We start from the raw sequence: 22,551 nt of genomic DNA, 5'->3' as shown, positions 1-22,551 counted from the left end.
AGCACTTTCACCAGTCCTGGAAACCCTTACCTTGGGCTGGAGCACAAACCACTCATCGCCCTGATTTTCAAAGTTCCAGGAATCAAATGGAATTTCCACTTCCCCAAGGAAGCTGTTGCATCCGAATCTGTCATAGTGCCAGACAGAAACCTGCAGGGTCCTGGTTTCCAGCTGTGAGTGACTGATGACATACTGACAACAAGAAAAGAGAGAAAGAAACTCTCAGAATAAGCAGAAATAATATTTTCCACAGAGCCTTTTATGGCTCTAGCTCAGTTGCACCAAGCCCAGAGCAGTTAACAAATGGAGCATGAGAGAAAGAATTGTTTTCCTTGCAAGCAAGATTAATCTAGCCAGAAAGATCAAAATTTTAATGTGAAATCTTTCTTTACTGTATGCATCCAGTGATAATTTATCTATACATAAATTCTATCACTATTATGGTGGGTTTTTTTGTATTATTTACTGAGTATTTTTGACTATAAAGTAAATTATGATGCTTAAAAATATGATCCTACAAGTTAATTCCCTCCAAGTTTATGTAAAATAAGCAGATCAATATCTAGGTTGATAAAACGAAGCCCCACTGGTACTTTCATCCCTAAAGAGAGTCTGCTTAACACTGCTTTCCGGAAAGCAATTTCTCATTTCCAATTTTTTCTTTGTAGCTTACAAAAAATTGTTCTGCAAACACATACAGCAGCATCTGCAAGGCATGCACTGAGCCTATGAGTAACCCTTGTTGGGTTTGAAAGCTATTTAAAAACTCATGTCTAGCTATTAATATATTAAAGCTATTAAAAAAACTAACATTGTAGTCTAGCAAATACACACAAAATTATAAACATTTGGAATTCTGGCTCTATACATTCTACTTTTAGCAAAAAGCTCATTATTTCCCCAACACTCACCCTTCTAGTGTTAGCTAAAGAAACCCAGATGTCTTATTTTTGCATCAGGAGCAATATCTGGACATGGACAAATATTCTCCAAAAACTGAACAGTCAAGTCAGTTGGGTAATTATGTACAGATATCTCTACAATGCCTAGATGACAGCTGTCCCACTGTGAGAAACCTCATTCTGCAACGAGTAGAAGTCAAAGAGGGAAGATACAAGACAGATTTAATTCTGTTTTCTTTTTTTTTTTTTTTAACAGGATTTTCAGTTGGGATGAACAACACTTCCTTACCTACGCACATTTCAGGTAACCTCCTTTTGTTACAATTGGTATTTTTGAGAAATTTCTATGTCCTAGAAGCAATTATGTTTAGTGCTATATTCCTTGATAAATAAAGCCTAATACTTTATTTTTTCCCAGTTTAGGCAAGCCTTAATTTTACTCTATACCATTTAAAAACAAGGCTATAAAAAGCCTCTCCCTTGGCAAGCAGACCGAGTGTGTGTGCCTGCAAAATGGTTTTGCAGCCAGGCTAAGCCAAGTACACCAGCCAGGGAACATCTATTTGCTTCTATTATAAGAAACTTATTTAAAATGTAACTGAAATTAAGAAAAAAAAAATCAGGAGAAACTAAAAGGAGTTTCTGGTTTCATGGTAGCCTGCTGGATGACTCCTTCCAGTTGGTAGGAAAGGGAACCATCAGGAGCCTTCAGGTCAGGATGCTGGAGAGGCAGTGAAGGGGCAGCAGCCCCTCCATTCCCAAGCAGCTTGAGAGGGGCTCAGAAGAGTTCAGCCTCTCTGGTAGGGTTGGGTTAAAGGAAAGAGAGGAAAGAGAGATATGGGCACTGTGTCCTCAAGCACATCAAGCCCATCGCAACAGAAAATGAACTTTACCACAGGTTTTTAAGAAGACAAATAGTGAAGCAGATGCTAACATTTTCTTATCAAAGTTAGTTCTGCTTTAGAAATAAGTTAAACCTCCCAGAAGAATTCAGATCTAACTGCAAAATGTTATTTTCTCTTCTAAATCAGACAGGAAGTTCTAATCTAGCTTTGTTTCAGCATCAGGCACATAAAATCTTTAAGATGCTTTTAACAACTCTAAGCTCAGACTAGATGGGAAAATCAAGTTTTGAAAGAGATCTATGGAAACAGATGGAATTTTTAACTGTAAATGAGAGAACCAAACAAAACCACTTCCCTAATGCTGAAAGCCACAAATTGCAGCTTATAGGTTTTCTAGATGCTTTTGCTTAAACACCTTCCCTTTTGAGGCATTTCTCACAAATTCTAATCCCTGTACTGGAACACATATGAAAAATACCTGTGAGCACAAGTGAAACATTCATCAGAGCTTGAGAGAGAGAGACAATTCTCACCTTCAGTGTCTCATTAAATTCCGGGTTGGTGCTGTTACTTTTAATTTTGGTCTTGCGCTTGCTTTGGCGGGACCTATCGGGCAGCAGGTAGGTTTTGACATATCTGCAGAGCAAGGAGCAAAGGTTAGCAAGGAAAATAAAGTGACCAGTGTGAGCAAAGGCCTGACATTGCTGCATCAGCAACACATATGAGGAAATGAATTTTTGCAGTATAAAGAGTGTAAACACATAATAGAATATGTAAAACATGGAGAGGTATGGCCCTTACCTACAAAGTGGTGTAAGTCAGATAAGGTCAGAATAACAAAAGGCAGAGCTAAATTAATTTGTTTATCCTCTGAAATGTAACAAGCTTTCCTAACAATTTCCCTTTTGCCACATATGATTACCAACTGGTCACATATGACAAAATATACACTAAAAATACAAGAGAATTACAAACTTTATCATTTATATACCATAGATTAACCATGATTAGAGACAATTATCATTACTTTCTGATGAGAGAGTTTACACATTACACTGTAGACTATGATGAGAATCTCAGAAAATGTGGTACTTGCAAAGAGAGAGTATGGGCCCATGAAAACAAAGTTATTTCCATTAATCCTTGCCTCCAGAACATCGTTCCTCTCATATACTTCAATTTTGATTATAGAAGTAAAAGAAACTAGATGCTGCCTGGCTATTCCTTCATAATTTTTTTCCCTTTTAGTATCAAATAGGTTGGTAATTTAAATAATCTTACTGTTTCCCCAGGAAGGGTACATGTTACCTTAAGAAGCACACAGGGAACCCAAACCCAGCCATCAGCAAAATGCTGCTTGTACCAGCTGGATGCTGTGAATTCCCAGGCTTGAATCCCAAGCTCTGGTTGCATCCAGGGTGGGATGTGCTGGGGACACCCAGCAGGGCTGAAGGAAATTCTCAGTGCTTACGGGTCAGTCCTTTGCTTCCTCTCGTCTGCAATGGCCAGGTTCCTGCAGCTCCTCACCAGGATGTTCAGGGCACCAGTTTTGTAGCTGTAGCTGATACTGAGGAGGATTTCCCCGCTGACCTTCACGTTGCCATAGTCACCAGTTTCACTGTAAACACTCACCATGCTGTTTATGCTCGTCTGGAGGGGCACAGAAAAAGGGCTCAGAGGCTGAAACACTTTACTCTTTCCCAAAATCCACTTTTGTGGGGGTTTTTTGTGGTTTTTTTTTGTGTGGTTTTTTTGGGGCTTTTTTTTTGTTGTTGTTTTTTTGTTTTGTTTTTTTTTCATAAAGCTACAGCCTTACAATAGCGTCACACTTTTTAGGACTTGCTACAGAAACAGATATATCATAGAACAGAATTGCCAGGATTTGATGTGAAGGGAATAAGCACTGTAGTTAATAGTAGTTTAAACGTCTAGACAGATGTTTTTCCATGCAAGACTCAAACCTATTTATAAATGTGACAGAATCCAAATTACCACCTTTTAATTAATATATGGACTGAAGAGTAGAGAGGCTACATAAATTGTAAGCTTATGTAAGACCCAAGAAGAAAAAAAATAATTTAAAAGTCTTCTTTTAAAAGAAGTAAAAATACTTCTCTGGCTCAGCTGGTCACCTCATTTTTACTGAGTCTCATAAGACAACTGCTGACAGAGCCCTTAGGAAAACTTACATTCCCATAATGGAGATAGTATAAAACCATATTTATTTAAAGTGGCACCTGTCTCTCATTAACAATTCTGAAAGAAGAAGCAAAATTCAACCCTGACCCCCTTTCTACATATTTTTCAAATTGAAAAAAAAATTCAATAATACCACCATTTTTTCTTCTACAGCAAAATATATCATCCCTCAATCCCTCTTCTTTCACATTCATAAAATGCAGTGTACTGCTATAGGGATTCCCTCTTTCAAAAGTTTACAATTAGGAAGGAACTTGAATATTTTTAAAGAAAACTGGAGAAATATCCACACTTTCTCAAAAGCATTTGAGAAATCTAGTGTGCATTTCCTTTTGAGTCATTGGACAAGATTGCTCCAAAACATATAACCACCTGAATTCTGACACACAGGAACTTTGCAAGACACCCAGGTACAGTCTTCAACAAAAAGGGAGAAAGGAGAGAGAAACATTGAAAGTAAGATAGAGCAGAGGATTCAGGAGAACTCACAGTATCACCATCTGCTTCAGGAACATTTAAATATGTCCATTTTCTGTCAGAACCTTCTGGGGAGTTCTTTAAAGAAGGCAGTGCAAAAGATCAAGAGAAAAGAACATTAGACTGCAGCAGTAAGACAGAGTAAGTGCAGTGAGAAATCTTCATCTGTATAGAAAGGTAAAGGAAGTTTGTACTGCAAAGCCATAGTGAGAAAGAAAGAAAGGAAAGGAAGAAAGGAAAGAAAGAAAGGAAAGAAAGAAAGGAAAGAAGGAAAGAAGGAAAGGAAAGAAGGAAAGGAAAGAAAGAAAGGAAGAAAGGAAGAAAGGAAGAAAGAAAGAGAGAAAGAGAGAAAGAGAGAAAGAGAGAGAGAAAGAGAGAAAGAGAGAGAGAAAGAGAGAAAGAGAGAAAGAGGTATCACCAAATCAGAGAAATGCTGTGTTCTCCATACACTTCAAGTATTGAAGGATGCATGGTTCAAAGTAATTACATAGAAATGAGGTAATTTCTGCATCCAAATAAACAAGGTATATTTTAGAAAAGTATCTCAGCAGGTTTGGATTCATACTGGACTACATTGGATTTGTTCTCATTTACATGTCCATGTCACTGCTCCCTGAAGCCAGCCAAAAGCCAAGCACTCCTGTATTTGCAGCATCAGTGTCTTTGTGAGAAGGGGCAGTTTCTCTGGACAGTTTGTAAGAACAGATGACAATTGCACTAAAATATTGAAACATGTCACTCTCTGGGGGAAAAAAATGCTAATTAATGATTGAGGGACACATTTTTCCTCCTCTGCTTGCCAGAGCTCTCATGAGCTGTGTCTTGATCCATCTCCTTCCCTGCCAGCTGCAGGGAAGAGCACAGGCCAGGGAAAGGACCACAGAGAAGGAATTGGTTTGAGACAAAGCCCAGCTCTCCCAGCACCCTGCCCAAGGGCCCTGCAGCACAGGAGGCTCCAGGGATAAACACTTCTGTGTCAGTGTCATAAACAACAGATAGGGAAAAGTGTTCTTTACATAAGCAATTATTACCCATAAATTTAATTTTATATCCCATGTAGGAAAAATAAACAGCAAAAAAAAAAAAAAAGGTTTTGATATATTTTTGATGTCTGGCTTTAGCCTTAATTAAGAAAAAAAAATAAAGAAAAATGCCTGTCCTTTTAATTCTTTTTATAATTGTCTGAAATTCCATTAACTGGACTGGTTAAAATTACTGGAGAATTATCAACACACACCAACCAATGAGACACATTTCCTCCAATTTCTAACATGCCTTGAGCAAAATTCCAGCCTTTACCATTTATACATTTTCCACCTCTAAAATACATAAAAATATCCTCTTACACTGTTAGGGAACTTAACCAGTCCAGTATGTGCTAAAAAAATGTATAAATTATCCCTGCAATGATTTTTATGCCCACTTCAGAAAAAAAACCCAAGGTTATACCAATACAAGGAGGTGGATGAGGTTTTCTACTCCAAACTCTTCTCTCTCTAATCTAAATACGTTTTTCCTCAATCTTTTTGTAGGCAGGCAGGAAGGGATAAATGGCTGGGGTAAAAAAAAAATAAAGCCATGATAGAAGGTCTGAAACAAATAGATGGCACCTGACCCTTGAATTTATGCAAACACAATTTCTGAATTGCTTCCCAACCATGAAGAAAAGTATACAAATTTAGTAAATGTTGATAAACTTCACTTTCTGCCCCCTACTCCCAGACTCTGTTCTGTAGAATTTACACTGGACATTGCATACACTAGATGTAAAATCCCAAAGAAAATACTCATATTCCTGTTTAGTAAGCAGCAAACAACATACAAAGGACAGAATCTCATTTTGACACCTCACTAAGAATTATATTTGTTTTGCATCATATCTTTTTGTTGCAGTAAAGCACTGGAACATTTTAGTCTCACTGATGTGGTGGGTCTTGACAGCACCACATAAATATGTGGAGGATGAAGGATGAAGAGAAAACTAAACTCACACTTCATGCAACAGCATTGGGAAAACACAAAATAAAATACTAACACTGAGATACAGTTTCTCTTCAATGTCACTTTCCATTTCTATTTTAGCTCATTCATGTTGCAGGTAGATTTCAAGTGTCTTTTACCCTTTGTGATATCTCTTTCTTTTCCCCAAATATTCATTGTAAGACTAGCCATACTTATTTCAAAGGGAAAAGGAAAGGGAAAGGGAAAGGGAAAAGGAAAGGGAAAGGGAAAAGAGGAAAAGGAAAAGGAAAAGGAAAAGGAAAAGGAAAAGGAAAAGGAAAAGGAAAAGGAAAAGGAAAAGGAAAAGGAAAAGGAAAAGGAAAAGGAAAAGGAAAAGGAAAAGGAAAAGGAATTATACAGTTATGAGTCTACTGTTCATTAATAACATTATTTCAATGTAACTTAATAGTTAACAGTCATCTGATAGGAGAGGATAATAAACATACTGTGCAAGGAGGCTCAAAGGCTTAAAACAAAGTGAAGGTAAAAATATGATGGGGAAATGTTAGCAACACACTTCAGGGGAATAAAGAAATGAACCTGTAAAATTGCCCTTCTCTTGAAGGGAGAAGCAGCTGGCCATTCACAACTTTGCCATTAACATTGCATGAAGTGACATTAAAAAACATGTCATGGTGAATAAGAGAAATGGGAGCACTGAGATGTGAGATTGTCTCAAAGCCCTGGGAAAGCTGCACTTTGCTTAAGAGAAAGGTCAGAGGGAAATCTACAGCAAAGGACAAAACCCAGCACATGGACAGAATGCTGCCTGAAGCACAGAGGGAAGGATCTCTGAATGCAGTTCCTTAATTAATGGCCTAACAGAGAAAACACTTGAGCCCCTGCAATCCTCCTATCAATATTCAGAGGAAATGAAAATGATTCTGTCTATAAAATCCCCAGGACCAGCAAGCACTGGAGGCTGTGAGCCACTGCCAGCCTGGGCCAAGTGGGTGGAATTAGCCCAGTGTGCACAGGCTGCAGGGGCTCAGCTCTGACCTGGTGTGAGCTGTACTCTGCTGTGTCTGCTTCTGTCAGCTACAAAAATCAGAGGGGAAAATGGTCTGACACGGCCAGATCTAAAACTTCAAAATGCTCTGTGATGTCAATATTCTCAGCCCTTTCTCCTCCCTGTGTAAGCCAAGCTCAAATTCAGCCAACTCCATTTATTTGGGGTCAAGAGCTTCACTGGGGTGCAATCTAGAAAGGACAGTTCTTTGGTTATTGTCATAGACCTAATTTTCTCCTCTCTTTTAGTGTTCACTCATCTTCCTTCATCCTCTTCAGCACTCACACACTCTACATAGAGTTTGTTGCAGCTTTGTGCAGTCCAGAGCTATTCTTACACACAAGCTATAAAGAAGAGTGGCCAGAGAGGACTCTCTGAAGATATTATCAACTGCCCACAGATCCCAAAAATGAGGTACACAGCAGATAGTAATAAACTAGACAGGTTAAAGGCTGCTTTTATTATCTATTTTCTTTTCCAGTGAATAACAGACTGCATAATGAACAGCAAAACCTTCTTCTGCCAATTTTGTTGCTACCATCAGGTGCAGCTACCCCTTAATTTTCACCAACCTAATCCCCAAAAATTAGGGGATTCCTAATTCTTCTCCCCTGCAGTAAAGGGAAATACTTTCCAGATGTGGGTAGCAATCATGCCATGAAGAATGAGAGAAACTGAGTTGAAGAATGGACAATGATTCCATGGAAGTGGGTTGTGTGCAAACACACAGACAAATGTTTGTGTCTCTAAAAAAATACAGAGTAGTTTGAGAAGGAATCCCTCCCTTCACAGCCTTGTTCTCTTTGTTTCAAATTAATTAAGATCAAGTGCTCCTCTGCAGAGCTGAGCAGTCACACACTGCAAACACCTCTGGTTTGCCTTCTCCACATGGAAGCTTGGTAATAACCCCAGCATATGAGGAAGTCTGCTAATGAGTATGCAAAATAGTTTTCTCTTTCCATGCCCTGCAGAGAACAGCATTTTAGCTTTGAGCAGCATTAATAATATAAAAGAAAGTCTGTCTGAATGTTAAAAGATGTTTCTCAAGTTCAGAATGAAAGATGAATGTGATAAGTGATATGAAATAAATTCCTTTCTGGAGGAAATATGGTCTTTTGTGGAAGGACAGTGCATGTTTTCTACCCAAGATCTTACTCTTGATAATCCACTTGTCATATGTTCATGCTTTCTTGGATAACAAGAGGCCACTATGTCATCAATATCTTCTTCTGTTTCATCCAGATAGCCCTAAATGACAAACAAGCATTTTAGTTGTGTTCTGCAGTGTATTTTGTCAACCTCTGTCACTTAATTTTTGTTCACAAGATTTCCACTTTAGGAAGATGGTGCTAGATACACTCAATTTCTGTTCTCTAATGGAATTTTGGTTCACATTTTCCACATCTTTGCACAGATACAGAGCATAAAGGGAAGAGACAGCTGTGGTTTCAAGATTCAATTGTTTAAGCACTGAAAATCTTCACACATGCACTTCACATCTTATATCAAGCCAGTTCATAAGCATTTTAAAAAGTAATTAAATTTCTGTATTGTATTAATAATAAAAAGATGGATAATCAGTAATTGCATAGCTTCATATAGATGCTTGAGTTTTAATAAGCAAGACTGAAGTTTAGCATCTTAAAGCTATATACAGAAAAAAAATATCTTCATTTAAACACAGCAATGAAGTAAGATCTAAACTAAATCTTTAGATGTGATTGATGGTCCTAATGGGACTCTTAACTTTTACTTAAAATAACAGGAAAAAATACCAGCAGACAATTATAATCCTATTAGGTATAGCTTGGAAATCTGTGCTTCCCTAAGCCTTATGGCAGACATATTTTGGAAGACTTTGTTTTTAATTTTAATGGAAGTCAGATTTTCAAGTTCCTTAAATCTGCTTTGCAGATATAAAAGACTCACCTTTTGACCCACCTCATTCTCTATTGTTTAGTTGCTCTCACTCTTTGAAACTAAACAGAGAAATATTGTATTCAAATTCAGGAGCCTCAAAGACTTCTGTGCTAATCAGCAAAAAAAAAAAAAAAAAAAAAGAGCAGGGGGAAATGCTACTGGAGAGTTGAATTCACCATTTACATTAAAAAACTTGCAGCACATTTGCCATACTTTACCTAAAACTGGCTGTTACATCTTTCTCCTTTGCTCCAGTGACTGAATTGATATGAAACCACCTAAAAGTTATTTTCTGTTACTGCTTTCCAGTTGTTACTGCACATGTAATATTGTGCAGAGGTAAATCAGAACAAGCTATCACCAAAACTTATATACTGAAGAAAACAGTTCCATGTTCTTACCATGAGCTTGCTCTGCTGGTCTCATATTTTTCTAACAGTGCCCCACAGGAAAAAAAAAAAGTAAGTAATAGATACTTTATCCTAAATGAAAGGAAAAACCCTTGGAGACCTGGGCACAACAGAGCAAATTATTTCAGGGAGACAGGTGAATAATTCAAAAGTAAAATCTCCCAAAAACCTGAAATGAAACAAACAAACAAGCAACAAACCACTCCACGTGTAATTTCTATTCCCCTCATTAAGATCAGATGTCAGGTGATGTAGTCTGGTTCTAAATTTGGAACAAGAATACAATTTTCTTATTTGCCTATGGAGCAAGAAGAAGCAATTCTATACATGAAAAACTCTTTTCTTTGTACTGTTGCATGCATATCAGTAAACTTGAAAATAAACAATGCTACATTTTTACTGCAGAATAATTAAACACGAGGGAAAAGGTAAGGCAACATTTTCAGATTTGGGTGTTTCAGGTCTAGACACTCATATTCTAACATTGCTTCACTGAGTCCTAACTGCAGAAATTTTGGCTGCAAGCAGAAATCTAAAATTTAAAAAGAAAGGTTAATAATTTAACTTACTCTCTTAATTCATATTGCACCACAACCATTAGTTTTCTCAGGAGTTATTACAGCATTGCAACTATGTAATTGGTTGGTGTTATGAGCTTATTAAAGTAGTAGCTAGGAGGATATTAATCTCGTGGTCTCCAGTGGGGGCTATAAAGTGCACCTCATCCAATTACTCCTAAAACAGCAGCTGAGCAAGTAATGAACACCACTTGGTCAGGAATTCAACACACACCTCTGTAGAAAAGGTGCTCACATTTGAACACAACACTGGATTTAGCTGGTTCCCCATGCTCCTTGATAAATCTGTACCACATCATGTGGGTTTTGGGGCTTCTCCTTTTCATTATCAAAAGCAACACAAAGTCAGAGAAGCAAAATATCCATTCAATTTTCCTGCTGATTTCTCAGTATGGGTAATGGGTTTCCCTGAAAAAGGTGGGAGCAAAGTGACTAAAAGCTTTTTCCCATCCTTTCAGCTGATAAATTCCAGCAATCTGCATATCCTATTGACATGTGGCATCTCCCATACCACTGCTGTCAGCTCCCATCACCTGCGAATGAGACTGAAGGACCTCAGCTAGAAGAAAATGAGGTGAAACTCCAGCTTTTCTCAGGCTGCAGGAGATGTTGTTACCATCATCACATACTTTTCTTTTTGTCTCTTACATCAAATAAACTAAATTCCAGCAGGAATACAGCTTTTACCTCAAACCACTGCATCCATAATGAATATGGGACAAGACTCTCAAGGACTCCTGTGAGACAAACTACCCTAAATGAATATGATAACACAAAAGCTGATGAATGCAATCAATTCATTTCATAAGGCACAGAAAATGAGGATATGGGTAAAATCAGAGATCTGTGACTCCTGTTATGAATTAATTTTAAAGGGAATTAGCACCAGACTCCAGAGCAGCTAAATCAAATTTATGCCACAAGAGAAATCTCCTGTGCTAGCAAAGAAGCTACAGAGTTGCAGAGATGCAATCTGGAATTTCATTCAGAGTCAGCAAGAAAGAAATACAAAACAATATCTCTGATTAAGAAGAGAAAATTCAAAGAAGAGAATCAGAATTTTCTCTGGATTTGTCATCTCTGGCAGCTGCCTCAGAAAAATATCTAAGTTGTAACTCAATTAGAGCAGAGAACAGATATAAAAAAATAATAGGTCTGCATTTTTTTATTTTGTGCTTTCCTTCTGCATTATTTTCCAGCTTCTTAATAAAGAATGCATATTTTTCCTTATTACAATTTAAAAATAAACCACTTATTTTTAAAGTTTTTCTTCCACCAACACCTGACACACAGGAAGGTCTTTTGTTAATTCCTCAAAGCAGTGCTGCAGACATATTCTCTGACTATCATTCTAATCCAAGAAAAGATGGAAATCCCAACACATGAATTTCCACCAAGACTCAAATTTCAATACCACAGGAAGGGGAAACATCTGCCACGGCCAATGCTCTTCTGGAAAGAGCAGATGGAAGGGTGGGACTGCAACAAGAGACCAAATGCAGAAGCTAACAGCACACATTTGGAAACTTTAGAATAAACTGTGATTAGATGAAGAATTATTTAAATAACTTTCCCCCTCCCATGCATATTTAATAAGTTTGGATGTTCTTTTATAGCACTGATGCACATCTGCAGATTGCCTGTCTTGGATATGTGCATAAGAGGAGATGGAAGTTGTGAATCACTTCACGAAAAGCAGTCCATAGAATACACAAAAAAAAGGCATGGAGATGTATGGAAGAGTCAACAGGAAGATGAGGCAAGCAACACTGCCAGATGAGAAAGTTGGGTTTTTCTGCAAAAAATACAGATAAATGGAAAACCAAACCAGACAAAGATTAAAGCCTTTAAACTATGAACTTTCTCAGCATCAAAATTAAAACTTATGCAAATATGAATTAACAGAATTCTGGAGCATGTGCAATTTAGTGTCTGGAATTTATTTTCAGGCTAGGTTTCTTTCATCTGTGAACTCAAACACCCAGAAAATTAACAACAAATTGGAACCATGACTGTTCATTGAAATCACTCTACAGCAAACATACTCAGAAGATGACACTATTAAAAAACTCATTAAATATCCCTGAAAGAATGTCCTGCCTTACCCATATTTAATATAGATACACATATAGTCTTGATTTCATTGGTACAAACAAACAGAATTTCCACCAGATGAACATATTTATAACTCACCAATTCCTGATCTAAGGCACTAGGTACAGATTTGCTTCTTATGCTCAGGGTATCTTCATTTCCTTCAGAGAAAGATTCACTCAAATCTATCTCAGATCTGCTACGGTCTGGGAAACAAAAACAATTTAAATATTTACTATAGTTTGTACAGAAATATTCAATTTTATCTTCCATACAACCATTGTCCCAACCCCAATATTTTTTTAACAAAAAAAAAATTTAAAACAATATTTTAATTATCTGTCAAATCTATGGCAACTGGACATCACTCTGATAAATGGAGGAAGAAATATGCTTTCTGATGCTGCTCAGCCTTCTGGGAAATAATTTTACCCTGTACTATTTATTTACTTATCTACTCTGAATGTCTTCTGTGGATCATCAAGATTTTGACCTTCTCTGGTAGGCCTGCTAGCCTGGAATATTGCAAAACTCACTGTCCAAGTGTTCACAGTGACTGTCACATCTACCACTACCACCACTAAAATCTCCCCAGCAACTGCATCAGAATGAAGCAGCTGGGGGTACAGATGGATGTAGAAAGTACTTCTGACATTAACAGTGAGCCTGGTGCAGAAATTAGGAGGAAACAAATAGTCTCAAGAGCTCCAGCAGTTTCTCCAGTCCTACAGGTCTCTCATCCACTCTATAGCATAAGACATGGAAAATCTTTCTCCAAGGCCTCCTAGCCCTCCCCATACAAGTCTTTTGTGTGACTGTTTCAATACATTTAGAAAGAGAACTGGGAGAAGGGACTGATTTTAGATTCTGCAGGTAGGAATCTGAAAGGTTTTTAACTCTTCACTACCATCTCTAAAGCTGATGTGGCAGGAAAGGGCACCCTCCTGAGCTTAATGTCCTTTGAGTTCTGCCAAAGAGAAAAATGCAGAGTCTGAGGCCTGTTCCCAAGTTTCCTACAGTTTTGCTCAGCATCCACCTGTTTTGGTGACACAAGTTCAGTTCTTACCTAACAGGAAAACTTATTTTGTAAGGTAGCAGGAACAGAAGAATTTTTACTTCCTAAATAAGTAGCCATCTGTAACATCTCTGCCTGGAGTTGCACTGAACTCCAGGAAACTCTGACACTTCCAAGCTGAAATGTCTGAGGTAAAGAACATTTCCTCCTTGGATTGGCTCTGTGGGATACACCTCTGGGTTTCTGCTTTGGGCTAAATCCAGCCACAACAGAGTGAGCCCTGCTGTGTTTCAGAGAGAAGGCTGGAAACCCAAACCACTCCCTCAGCCCTGCAGGAAGCTGAGTGCCTGGGGGAAGCAGAAGAGTGCAGGATGCTCCTGCCTCCCATTTCAGAGAGGAAAAATAGGATCTCCATCCACAGCTGAGAAGTGGCTGTGACAGCACCTTCCTGTGTGAGCCCTTCCTCCAATGAAATGAGGTAAATTACAGATGGATTGACTTGTTCAGAGCGTCACACATAAAAATTTACAGATAAGAAGTCTGTGAAGGGCTTGTTCTCTGACCAAACATTGTTTCCCAAATTTGTTTCTGGGCAGAGTGTGTGTGAAATGTAATGGCAGCAGCAGAGTAATATTATACACAGGCAGTATTTCAGACAGGGGAGCACAAAGAGAATGACCGAACAGGTGCATTTGTGAATTAAATCTTGTAACAACCCTAAGAAAATGTGATTTACCTAACAATACCAGTGTTTCTGGGGAAAGGATTCCCATTTATAATGTAAAACTTGTGAAGGGGTATGAACTTGATTAGTAAAAGGGAAGTGTTTTCAGCATGAGCAAGTTTACAAAACTAACATTTGGTCTTTCAACATGTTTTAAGAACAAAACGAGCAGAGTCACAAGAATGGGCATAATCCTCTGATAATAAAGGCTGCCAGAAAGAAGAAAAATACTTAATACTTGCCTGATGACAAAGATATCCTAGAAACTGCAATGGAAGGTGTTCCAGATGGTTTCCTGCAGTGCTTCTTTACTAAATCTTCAGGTACACTTTCACTTGATGGAATAATCATGTCATTTTCCAAACCTGTGTCCTGCCCAAGAAAGAGGAAAAATGCACAAGCCATAAATACAAAATCTAAGTTTATTCACTATTAGTTTATAAAAGCATAATTTCTATTAAATTCCAGAACCCCAAAGTTCCTTTAACATCCAGTCCATTACTGAATATATTTAGATTTCAGTATAATCTGCTTTGCTTAGCACTGATGATGCATAAAATTAGCACAAAGATGCAATTCTTGCTAACATTCTCAGTTTGCAGCTGAAGAATCAGAGTAAAGTATCAGGGAAAAGAAACACTCAAATCTGTTAGATGCTCACTCAACTCAAAAATAAAAAAAAAATAAAAAAAGAAAGTAGACAAAACCTATGGGTTCTGTACTAGCATAATGATTTCAGCCAGGGCAAAACCAAATGCACTTGAACTGATTATGCCAGTAAAACCCCTTAAATAATGCCAATATCCTTGATACCATTATGACCTCTTGCCTACCTGTAAAGAAAAGCTAATAACATAACTCCATCTAAATGGATTTTTCAAACAAATCTAATGCACTTGAAAACAAGTCAGTCTATGTGCCAACAAGAACATCAATAAAACAACTATTCATTTATTTACAGCTCCCAAAACTGCTCTTCACATACACTAGCTTATTTTTTTTATTAGGAAAGATAACATATTAGACCAAGTATCTGGAAGTTATAAAGAAAATTGATGTGGTCAACAGGGCTCTGGTCTAAACACTCATCTACCTTTTTTTCGAAACTTTAATGGTAAACACCCACCAAGAGGCCTAACAGCACATTACAGGAATTGTTCTGATAATGTGTTTATGACACATTTTGTGTTACGGAATCATTTTTGCAGAGCCCAGTGTCCAAATCCAGAAAAAAATAAAATCAGTTTGGCCTGATTTTCTGCAAGTGCTGGACTTGCAAAATCCCCCTTAGAAGTTAGTGGGAGAATGCTAGATTGTGCATGCTTATTTTACAGCACTTGCTCAAGGCTCCAAAGTACCAAAAAATGCTTGTTCCCATCCCTTGTGCCTCCCAGCTCAGATCTGTAACTCATTATCTAATGCTGGACATCCACAGCAATTTTTAGGCAACAGAGAGATGCCTGCCAAACCAAAAACCGCATCACTGACGAGAGCGCGAGGAGCTCTGCTCGGGCAGGGATCTCCGCAGCAGAAGTGAGGCAGAAATGGGATTTTCGGTGTCAGGCTCGTCCTTGCTGTGCTGCAAACCAAGCCCCAGGGCAGGTCCTGCTCGGTGCCCAGCCCTTACCCCGCTGCAAGCCGTGGTCGTGCTGCGCCTGCGGGAGCGCGGCCGGGAGGCCTGGGCAGCGCTGCCTCTGCGCCTTGCATGTCCTGCAGCAGCCCCTGCACCGCTGCTGCCCAGGGAAAGCGTGCTCCCTCTGCGGTGGAGACAGAGGAGGGAAGGGTTATTGCTCTGAGCAAAAGGCAGTTCATTCAGCTGCAAGGACAGGGATGTGCTAGCGTTAGGAGAGCCACAGAGCCCTGATGGGCTGGGGGATCGCCTGGAAAGGAAAAACACAAGCAAAGATGAATTACAATTGCTTTACACATGCAAGTCATATAAGTATTGTCAGTGCTTCTAGCAGGACTGCAGATGGCTCTTATCCAGGCTGCAGGAGCTGTGTTTGTCCCTGTTCAACTCACACTGCATTCACATCCAGCTGGAGGAGGGACGACTCATGCAGCCATTCCTACCAGGCTGTTCCACTTGTGACAGGGAAAACTACAGTAATGTGACACTTCTGGACACTTCTACAGCTAATTTAATGCCAGCACTACCTCCAGAAACTCTAAAATCCTTGTATATCTCTATATCTATCTATCCCATCCATCCATCTATCTATCCATCTGTCTATCCATCCCATCAATCTATTATCCATCTATCCCATCTATCTATCTATCTATCTATCTATCTATCTATCTATCTATCTATCTATCTATATCTAACTGTCCCATCTATCTACCTATATCTATCTATCCCATCTACCTTGTCCATCTATCTATATCTATCTATCCCATCTATCCCACCTATCTATATCTATCTATCTATCCATCCCATCCATCTAATCCATCCATCCATCTATCTAATCTATCTATCTATCTATCTATCTATCTATCTATCTATCTATCTATCCCATCCATCCATCTATCTATCTATTCATCTATCTCCAGAAAAATACCCACTTATTCACTGTCCTGTTTATATGTGGTTTTTTGGTGTCCAGTTATGACTCTAGACCCTAACCAGTTGATTCTTTCAACCAGTGTAGAAATTTAGGAAAGTTGGACAGGTCTTCTTGGAAGCTTTGCATTAGTAAAAGTGACAAAAAAATCATCTGTGTCCAGCACACCAGATCTCAGTTTCTGTCTAACATCAAAACAGGTGAAAATTTTTCCATGGAACATTTTCTGTTAGAAAATATCAGTAAACTCATGTGAACACTGAGGGTTAGAAAGGGAAATTTGGTGCCCTTTTTAAACATTTTTAAACAGCAAGAATTATTTTTAAAATGTGTCCTTAATTCTTATTTCAGTCTGCTATTAAAGAGAGACTTGACACATTTTGTACATGTTAAGCAGACAACAGAAAAATGGTGTTATGACTGTGCCAGGTTTCTCCTCCTGGTAGACAAGACCTGAGTGCAGTGGGGTGGAGTGCCTGTGTAAATGAGCCTGAAATTCCCACACTATTTCTCCTAGAAGCATCCTGACCTGATGCAGCCTCCCAGTTCATTCAGCAGCAAAAACATTTACAGCATTCAGCAGTAAATATTTTTGCTGGAGTAGAAATAAACCTGGAGAAAAGGTGAATTCATGGCTGAGTTTCCCTGTTCCCAGCTCAATACATCTTCTCTTAAACAGAAACATTAAAAAACAACAAGAATTCTCTCTTGGTTTCCCTGCTGGCAGGTGAAATACTACCAATTTTGACAATGTTGCTCTGGGCTTTGGCACAGGACACCAATTTCAGTAGGTGAGAATGAGATGACAAGTAGAGAAGAAGTTGTCATAATTACTCAATACCCCTAATTTAACAAGTCTTGCACTCTGACTCTGGGAAACAGCAAGAAAATTATTATTTATGTGAAAGTGATGCAGGGCAATCAAACATAAAAACTGTCTTTATAGACTACTTCACTCCTAAATCTGTACAGAGAGTTTATCCGGTGCTGAATTCCACCACCCAAACAAAATTATTTTGCTTCATTTATGGTTAACTGCATGATAACTTTCTTGTAGTTTGGCACACAAAATAGCTGCACAGACCTCTCACAAGCATCCCTTTGTCCTTATCCTGGTAAAATATCAGAGAAAGCTACTAATATTGCATAACCTTGTATTAAGCAGCATGGACACCCAAGGTTTTGTCTCTTAGATCCTTCCCTCATGTCTACTCTATTCAATGAAAATGCAGAGTAGACATGAGGTAGAGATTTTGAATGAAAATGCAGAGTAGACATGAGATTTTTGCTGAAAATCTACTTCTGTCAGGTATGAGTCTGGTGAGATATAGAAGGTCTAATGAGCTTAGTGAAAAAAAAAAAAAAAAGGTGAACTGGAAGGATTAAAGAACACAGTTATTTTGAAAGCTGGATTGGCTGGCAGGTGCTGCAGCACCCTGTGGGAAAAAAAAGAAATCAAATTATCAACAAGAAGTCAAGAAGATTGTCACCATCAGCTTAAGACATATTGCAGAATATCTAGAAACTGGGATTTGAATTGTAGGTACCAAAGAGAAGCAAGTTCTTGCTTGAACAAGAAGGTTAATCTATGTGCATACTAAACTCCATGATGTTCCTTTCGTCTGCTATCCTTTGTTCCTGCATATCTCTTTGGAAATACGAGCTTAGATACAGGAAATTGCTATTAGAACTTATAGCAAATTGTTGATATTTTGTCAATTCTAATTGTAAAATTTCTAGGTGTGTGCAGCTGAGCAAAGAATGTGGGTCTATATCCAGTGTAGGCTGTCCAATTGAACAAGGGAAGTGAGCTGCTTTTTGGCTTCGTTTTGAAGGTAGGACATGACAGGAATGTTGCTATTGGAATTTTATAATGTCATCAGGGGCATTAGTAGAGATCCCTTAAGCTCAGAAGAATAATAACTGGGACAATAGTCATGGAAAGAGAAAGGCAAACAGCCTTTGAAGAAGAAAACATAAATTGCAATCAATTAAAATTTCATTAGTAAAGAAAACCAAAGAGCCACAGTTCTGTAACATGAACACAACTCATCAACAAAAAGCCAGAAAACAAAAACAACGTACTGACATCAGTCACCAGCTGAACACAAGGCAAGTACAAGAAGATGAGTGGAGATAATTTTTTTGTTTGTTAGGTGTTTTTCCTGTTTTTTGTTTGTTTTATGGACATAAGCTCTGTGTCTCAGACAGCATCCAAGGAGAGCAGCCCAGGGCACTGGCACATGTCCCAGCAGGAGCTGCCCAGCCTCTGCTCACCTCTCGGATTTGCCTCCACGCAGACCTGGGCTTTCAGCCCCTGTGCTCCTTTCACTTTCATCCTTCCCATACGTAATTTCTCCTTTGGTAACTGCCCTGATAACCCTCCTGTTGAAAACAGGGAATAAAAGATTTTCAAAGTTGTGACATGCACAGTCCAGTAATTTCATCTAACCCATGGACAACTCTGGATATAAAGGTCAACAGAGCACCAAATCTGGTTATCAAATTGGTTTCTGGGGAGAAAAGCATTTTGTATTTATGTACGTCTGTATTTACTACAAACTGCATTTTAAGACACCAAAACACTGTAAAGTTCCTTCTTAGAAGCTTAGAAACAGAACTGCCTTTTATGAAAATTCTTTTTTTTTTTTTTTTGGTGGGGGGAGTTTATAGTTAGGAAAGTATTTTTGACTAAGTATGTGTATTTTCCTCTAGAAAATTATGCTATATGTATTTTCTCTTTAGATATTTCTAGAATTATATACATCAAATGCCCTAAACAAGCCATTCCTAAAAAACATATCACCCCCTTATCCTGCAAAATATTGGCCTAATGGGACAGAAATGAATGAAATTAAAATTTTCAAAGTAATGGTATTCCTCATGACCTTACAAACCACAATAGACTGAAAAATTATCCCATTACACTGTCAGTAGCAGCTGGCCCCAAAAGAGCCTTGATAAAACAAATCCACTCATGAGATACACAAATGTAGAACCTGAGGGAGGAAGAAGCAAGCAAGGAAGAGGAACAATAATGAAATACTTCTAAAAGAGGCCACCAAATATACTAGGAAAAGCAAGCCAATTTTTTGTAGGATTAAATTTCCATTATGGGGAATGTCACCACTGAAAATATTTCTGCCCACAAACACGAATAGCAGCACTAAGAAAAATAACAATTATAAAAACAATTGTTTCTTGTAAGGGGATATGACTAATTGGTTTGCTTAAAGGGTCTAGAAAAGTAAATTTTAATGCCCTCTTACTATAGCTACCACTTAGCATGGCTCAGAGAAAACTCTAGGTCTGTTATAGAGGATTCCCTAGGCTGGTTCGTTCTTCACCATAGCTTGAGAGGTCAGAGGCATTCTGATACTCTTTTTCCCTATGTTAAAGAGACATAAATCACTGGTGTTAATTTCTGGAGTGACAGGAGCAGGTAATTCCATGCTCATCTCTCCTTAGAAGTAAAAAAGCGTGGAAAGCATCCACCTGCTCTATCATTAGATCTCTGATAAAAGTGTGTTCTCCCTTTCAACAGAAACAAAGTTTTGCAAATACCACTGAGGCTCCAGCCGTGATAGGAACTTCCATTCAAGTTTTCTTCCCAGTCACCCAATAGCATCAAGCTAGGTCCTGACATCACTTGTGCAACCACAGAGTCAATGCACCTGTGAGAGTGAATGCCCCTCAAAGGCCACAGCCAAACTGGGGTTAAACCCTGCAAGATGAGCAACAGCAGCTCTGTTTATTTGCTGACACACACACACTCTTAGGCTGGACCTGCACAGCTGGAAGCTCCAAGGAAAACTTGTCTTGGGAGCCAAACTGACCAGTATATATATAAAAAAAAAAAGGTCCTACAAATACTTTTTTTTTTTTTTTCATTTGCTTCTCCAGAAAGCCTACCTGTAAGGACACTCTGTAACTTCTGAGTAGAAACAAGAAAAATCCAAAAGCAAAAAAGACTTTTTTTTCTGCTGCCTTTACATGCCTTTACAGCTGAAGGATAACTACTGCTGCATTTCCCATGAAACAGCAATCCAGTTATAGGAAGTATGCCTTTAAATGAAGGCAGTTTCTAATCCTGGGAAGTTTGAGGCTGATGCTAAAGACTGGGAAAACCCAAAAGAAAATCTATCTGACCATATACAGCCGTTTTTAGATTTATCAGTTTTCAAAAAACCCAAAAACCCAGAAACTAAAACAGAAACCAACACCTACAAAACCAAAGGATTTACCCAATCTTTCTAGGTCTGCCAAAGACAGGTTTGTGCCCATTTGTGGAGCAGACTGGTACATCTGGCTTTTTTCCTTCATTCTCTTGGGGTTGATCTTTGAATATTCTTTCATCATCTGTATTGGAAACTGTGTCTGCAGTGGAGGGAGAAAAAAAATAATAAGTGAACTTCTGCACAAATAACACAGCATGTCAAACAATCTACAAAAAACAGATAATTAAAAAAACCATGGGGGATCTTTGTAATAAAATAAAACTTTGGCTTGAGATGTTCCTCATTATCAGCTCTTTTCTTGAACTACACTTTCAGATTTATCAGTGGCAATATTTAATAACCAAAGGACCTGAAATTTAATTTTGAAATGTACAGTATCTTGTGTTGAATGAAAGCATATTTTAATAATTAAAATGTTTGTTAAATTAGGAGCAAGGTATGGGGAAAATGGCTTAAATATATTTAAATATATTTTCAATACATCTATCAAGTAGCAAATCCTGAAATACCCAATCTGACCACTGACATAATATCAAAAATACATTATACATTTGCCAGTTTTACAGTTTCTGAAGCACAGTGATATTGGCAAAGAGCAAGTTTGGACCATGTCTTTTTTTTCCAGTGGCAGTAAACCAGTCCCTCTCCTTATAAGCTAGGGGATAAAACTGGGCATAAATGCTACACCTGAAGCACACTACCTAACATCCTCTGTGTTCAGAGTGACTACAAACCATCAGCACTCAGGAAAATCACAAGTTTTACACACCGGTGGTCCTGTGGTACCCTGCAAGGTACCAGAGCAGCTCACACACACCAGGCTGTGCTTGGCCAAGACAGACAGACAGACAATTTACTGCAGCTAAAAGTGCAGGTGCAGCTTGTTTGAGACACCTGGGCAAAAGGAAAGTCTGAATACCAGGTGGCCTGGATATAGCCCATGATCCAGCAGAGAGCACAGGAGCTCAAATTTACTTTTCTTCTTCAGAGTTGAAAATCTGAGTGATTTTTACACACCACTATCACAAATAGGAGAACCAAAGGCAGAAAATGACTGGGCTGAGTGATACAGGGACCTGACCTGTTCAGAACTACTTAAGGGTTAAATGACTAGAAAAAAATTAAGTGAAGAAAACATTATATGCTATGTATATACACCAGTATCCTGTTATTCTAGACATTAACAAACAGATGTAGAAACTTTGTCCTTGGCTATGTACTTTACTCTGATAAGCTTCCTTTTACTCTGATAAGCTTCCTGATTATATGTAAAAAATGCATACTCAGCAGATAGACTGTGGTCAGTTGAATAGGCCATATATCATGAAGAGAAAAAAAGATGGGGCCCAGAGCACAGAAAAACTACCACGCATGCTCGAAATAAAAGTTCAACTAGCGGACAGAGTGATGAAGACTATGGACGACCACCAGAAGACCCCTGACGACCACCGAAGACCACCCAAAAATGCAACTACGCTTGCGCATCCTTATCTCGGAATAATCATGAATATGTAAATAATTTTCAAGACTTGTAATGAATATGCATGTTTTAGTAAGATAAATCACAACTTTCTCAGC

The 22,551-nt window shown here is 38.4% G+C and overlaps 1 protein-coding gene and 1 long non-coding RNA gene across 6 annotated transcripts in view; one reads left to right on the top strand and one right to left on the bottom strand.

Moving 5' to 3' along the window:
• Nucleotides 1-22,551, bottom strand: part of SYTL5 (synaptotagmin like 5) — an 86,270-nt gene that overhangs the window by 11,538 nt on the left and 52,181 nt on the right. Inside the window, exons 5-14 of one of the 5 annotated variants that reach the window (XM_021553037.3) lie at nucleotides 20,980-21,112; nucleotides 19,013-19,120; nucleotides 15,802-15,931; nucleotides 14,417-14,546; nucleotides 12,535-12,641; nucleotides 8,589-8,681; nucleotides 4,436-4,501; nucleotides 3,219-3,397; nucleotides 2,281-2,383; nucleotides 31-192 (exon numbers count right to left, since the gene is read on the bottom strand). In XM_021553037.3, the coding sequence (XP_021408712.2) occupies nucleotides 31-192; nucleotides 2,281-2,383; nucleotides 3,219-3,397; nucleotides 4,436-4,501; nucleotides 8,589-8,681; nucleotides 12,535-12,641; nucleotides 14,417-14,546; nucleotides 15,802-15,931; nucleotides 19,013-19,120; nucleotides 20,980-21,112 (1,211 nt within the window). The remainder of the gene's footprint in view (nucleotides 1-30; nucleotides 193-2,280; nucleotides 2,384-3,218; nucleotides 3,398-4,435; nucleotides 4,502-8,588; nucleotides 8,682-12,534; nucleotides 12,642-14,416; nucleotides 14,547-15,801; nucleotides 15,932-19,012; nucleotides 19,121-20,979; nucleotides 21,113-22,551) is intronic. The other 4 variants (XM_021553041.3, XM_021553038.3, XM_021553040.3 and 1 more) reach the window with 4 other exon arrangements.
• LOC110483287 (uncharacterized) lies at nucleotides 109-10,811 on the top strand. The gene is made up of 3 exons (XR_013339532.1): nucleotides 109-173; nucleotides 1,159-1,206; nucleotides 10,800-10,811. It is a non-coding gene; the product is annotated as an uncharacterized LOC110483287 (long non-coding RNA).

Source organism: Lonchura striata, chromosome 2 (assembly GCF_046129695.1).
Source record: "Lonchura striata isolate bLonStr1 chromosome 2, bLonStr1.mat, whole genome shotgun sequence".
Taxonomy (NCBI): domain Eukaryota; kingdom Metazoa; phylum Chordata; class Aves; order Passeriformes; family Estrildidae; genus Lonchura; species Lonchura striata.
The sequence above is the reverse complement of the archived record's forward strand: the minus strand, read 5'-3'. Positions and strand labels throughout refer to the sequence as shown.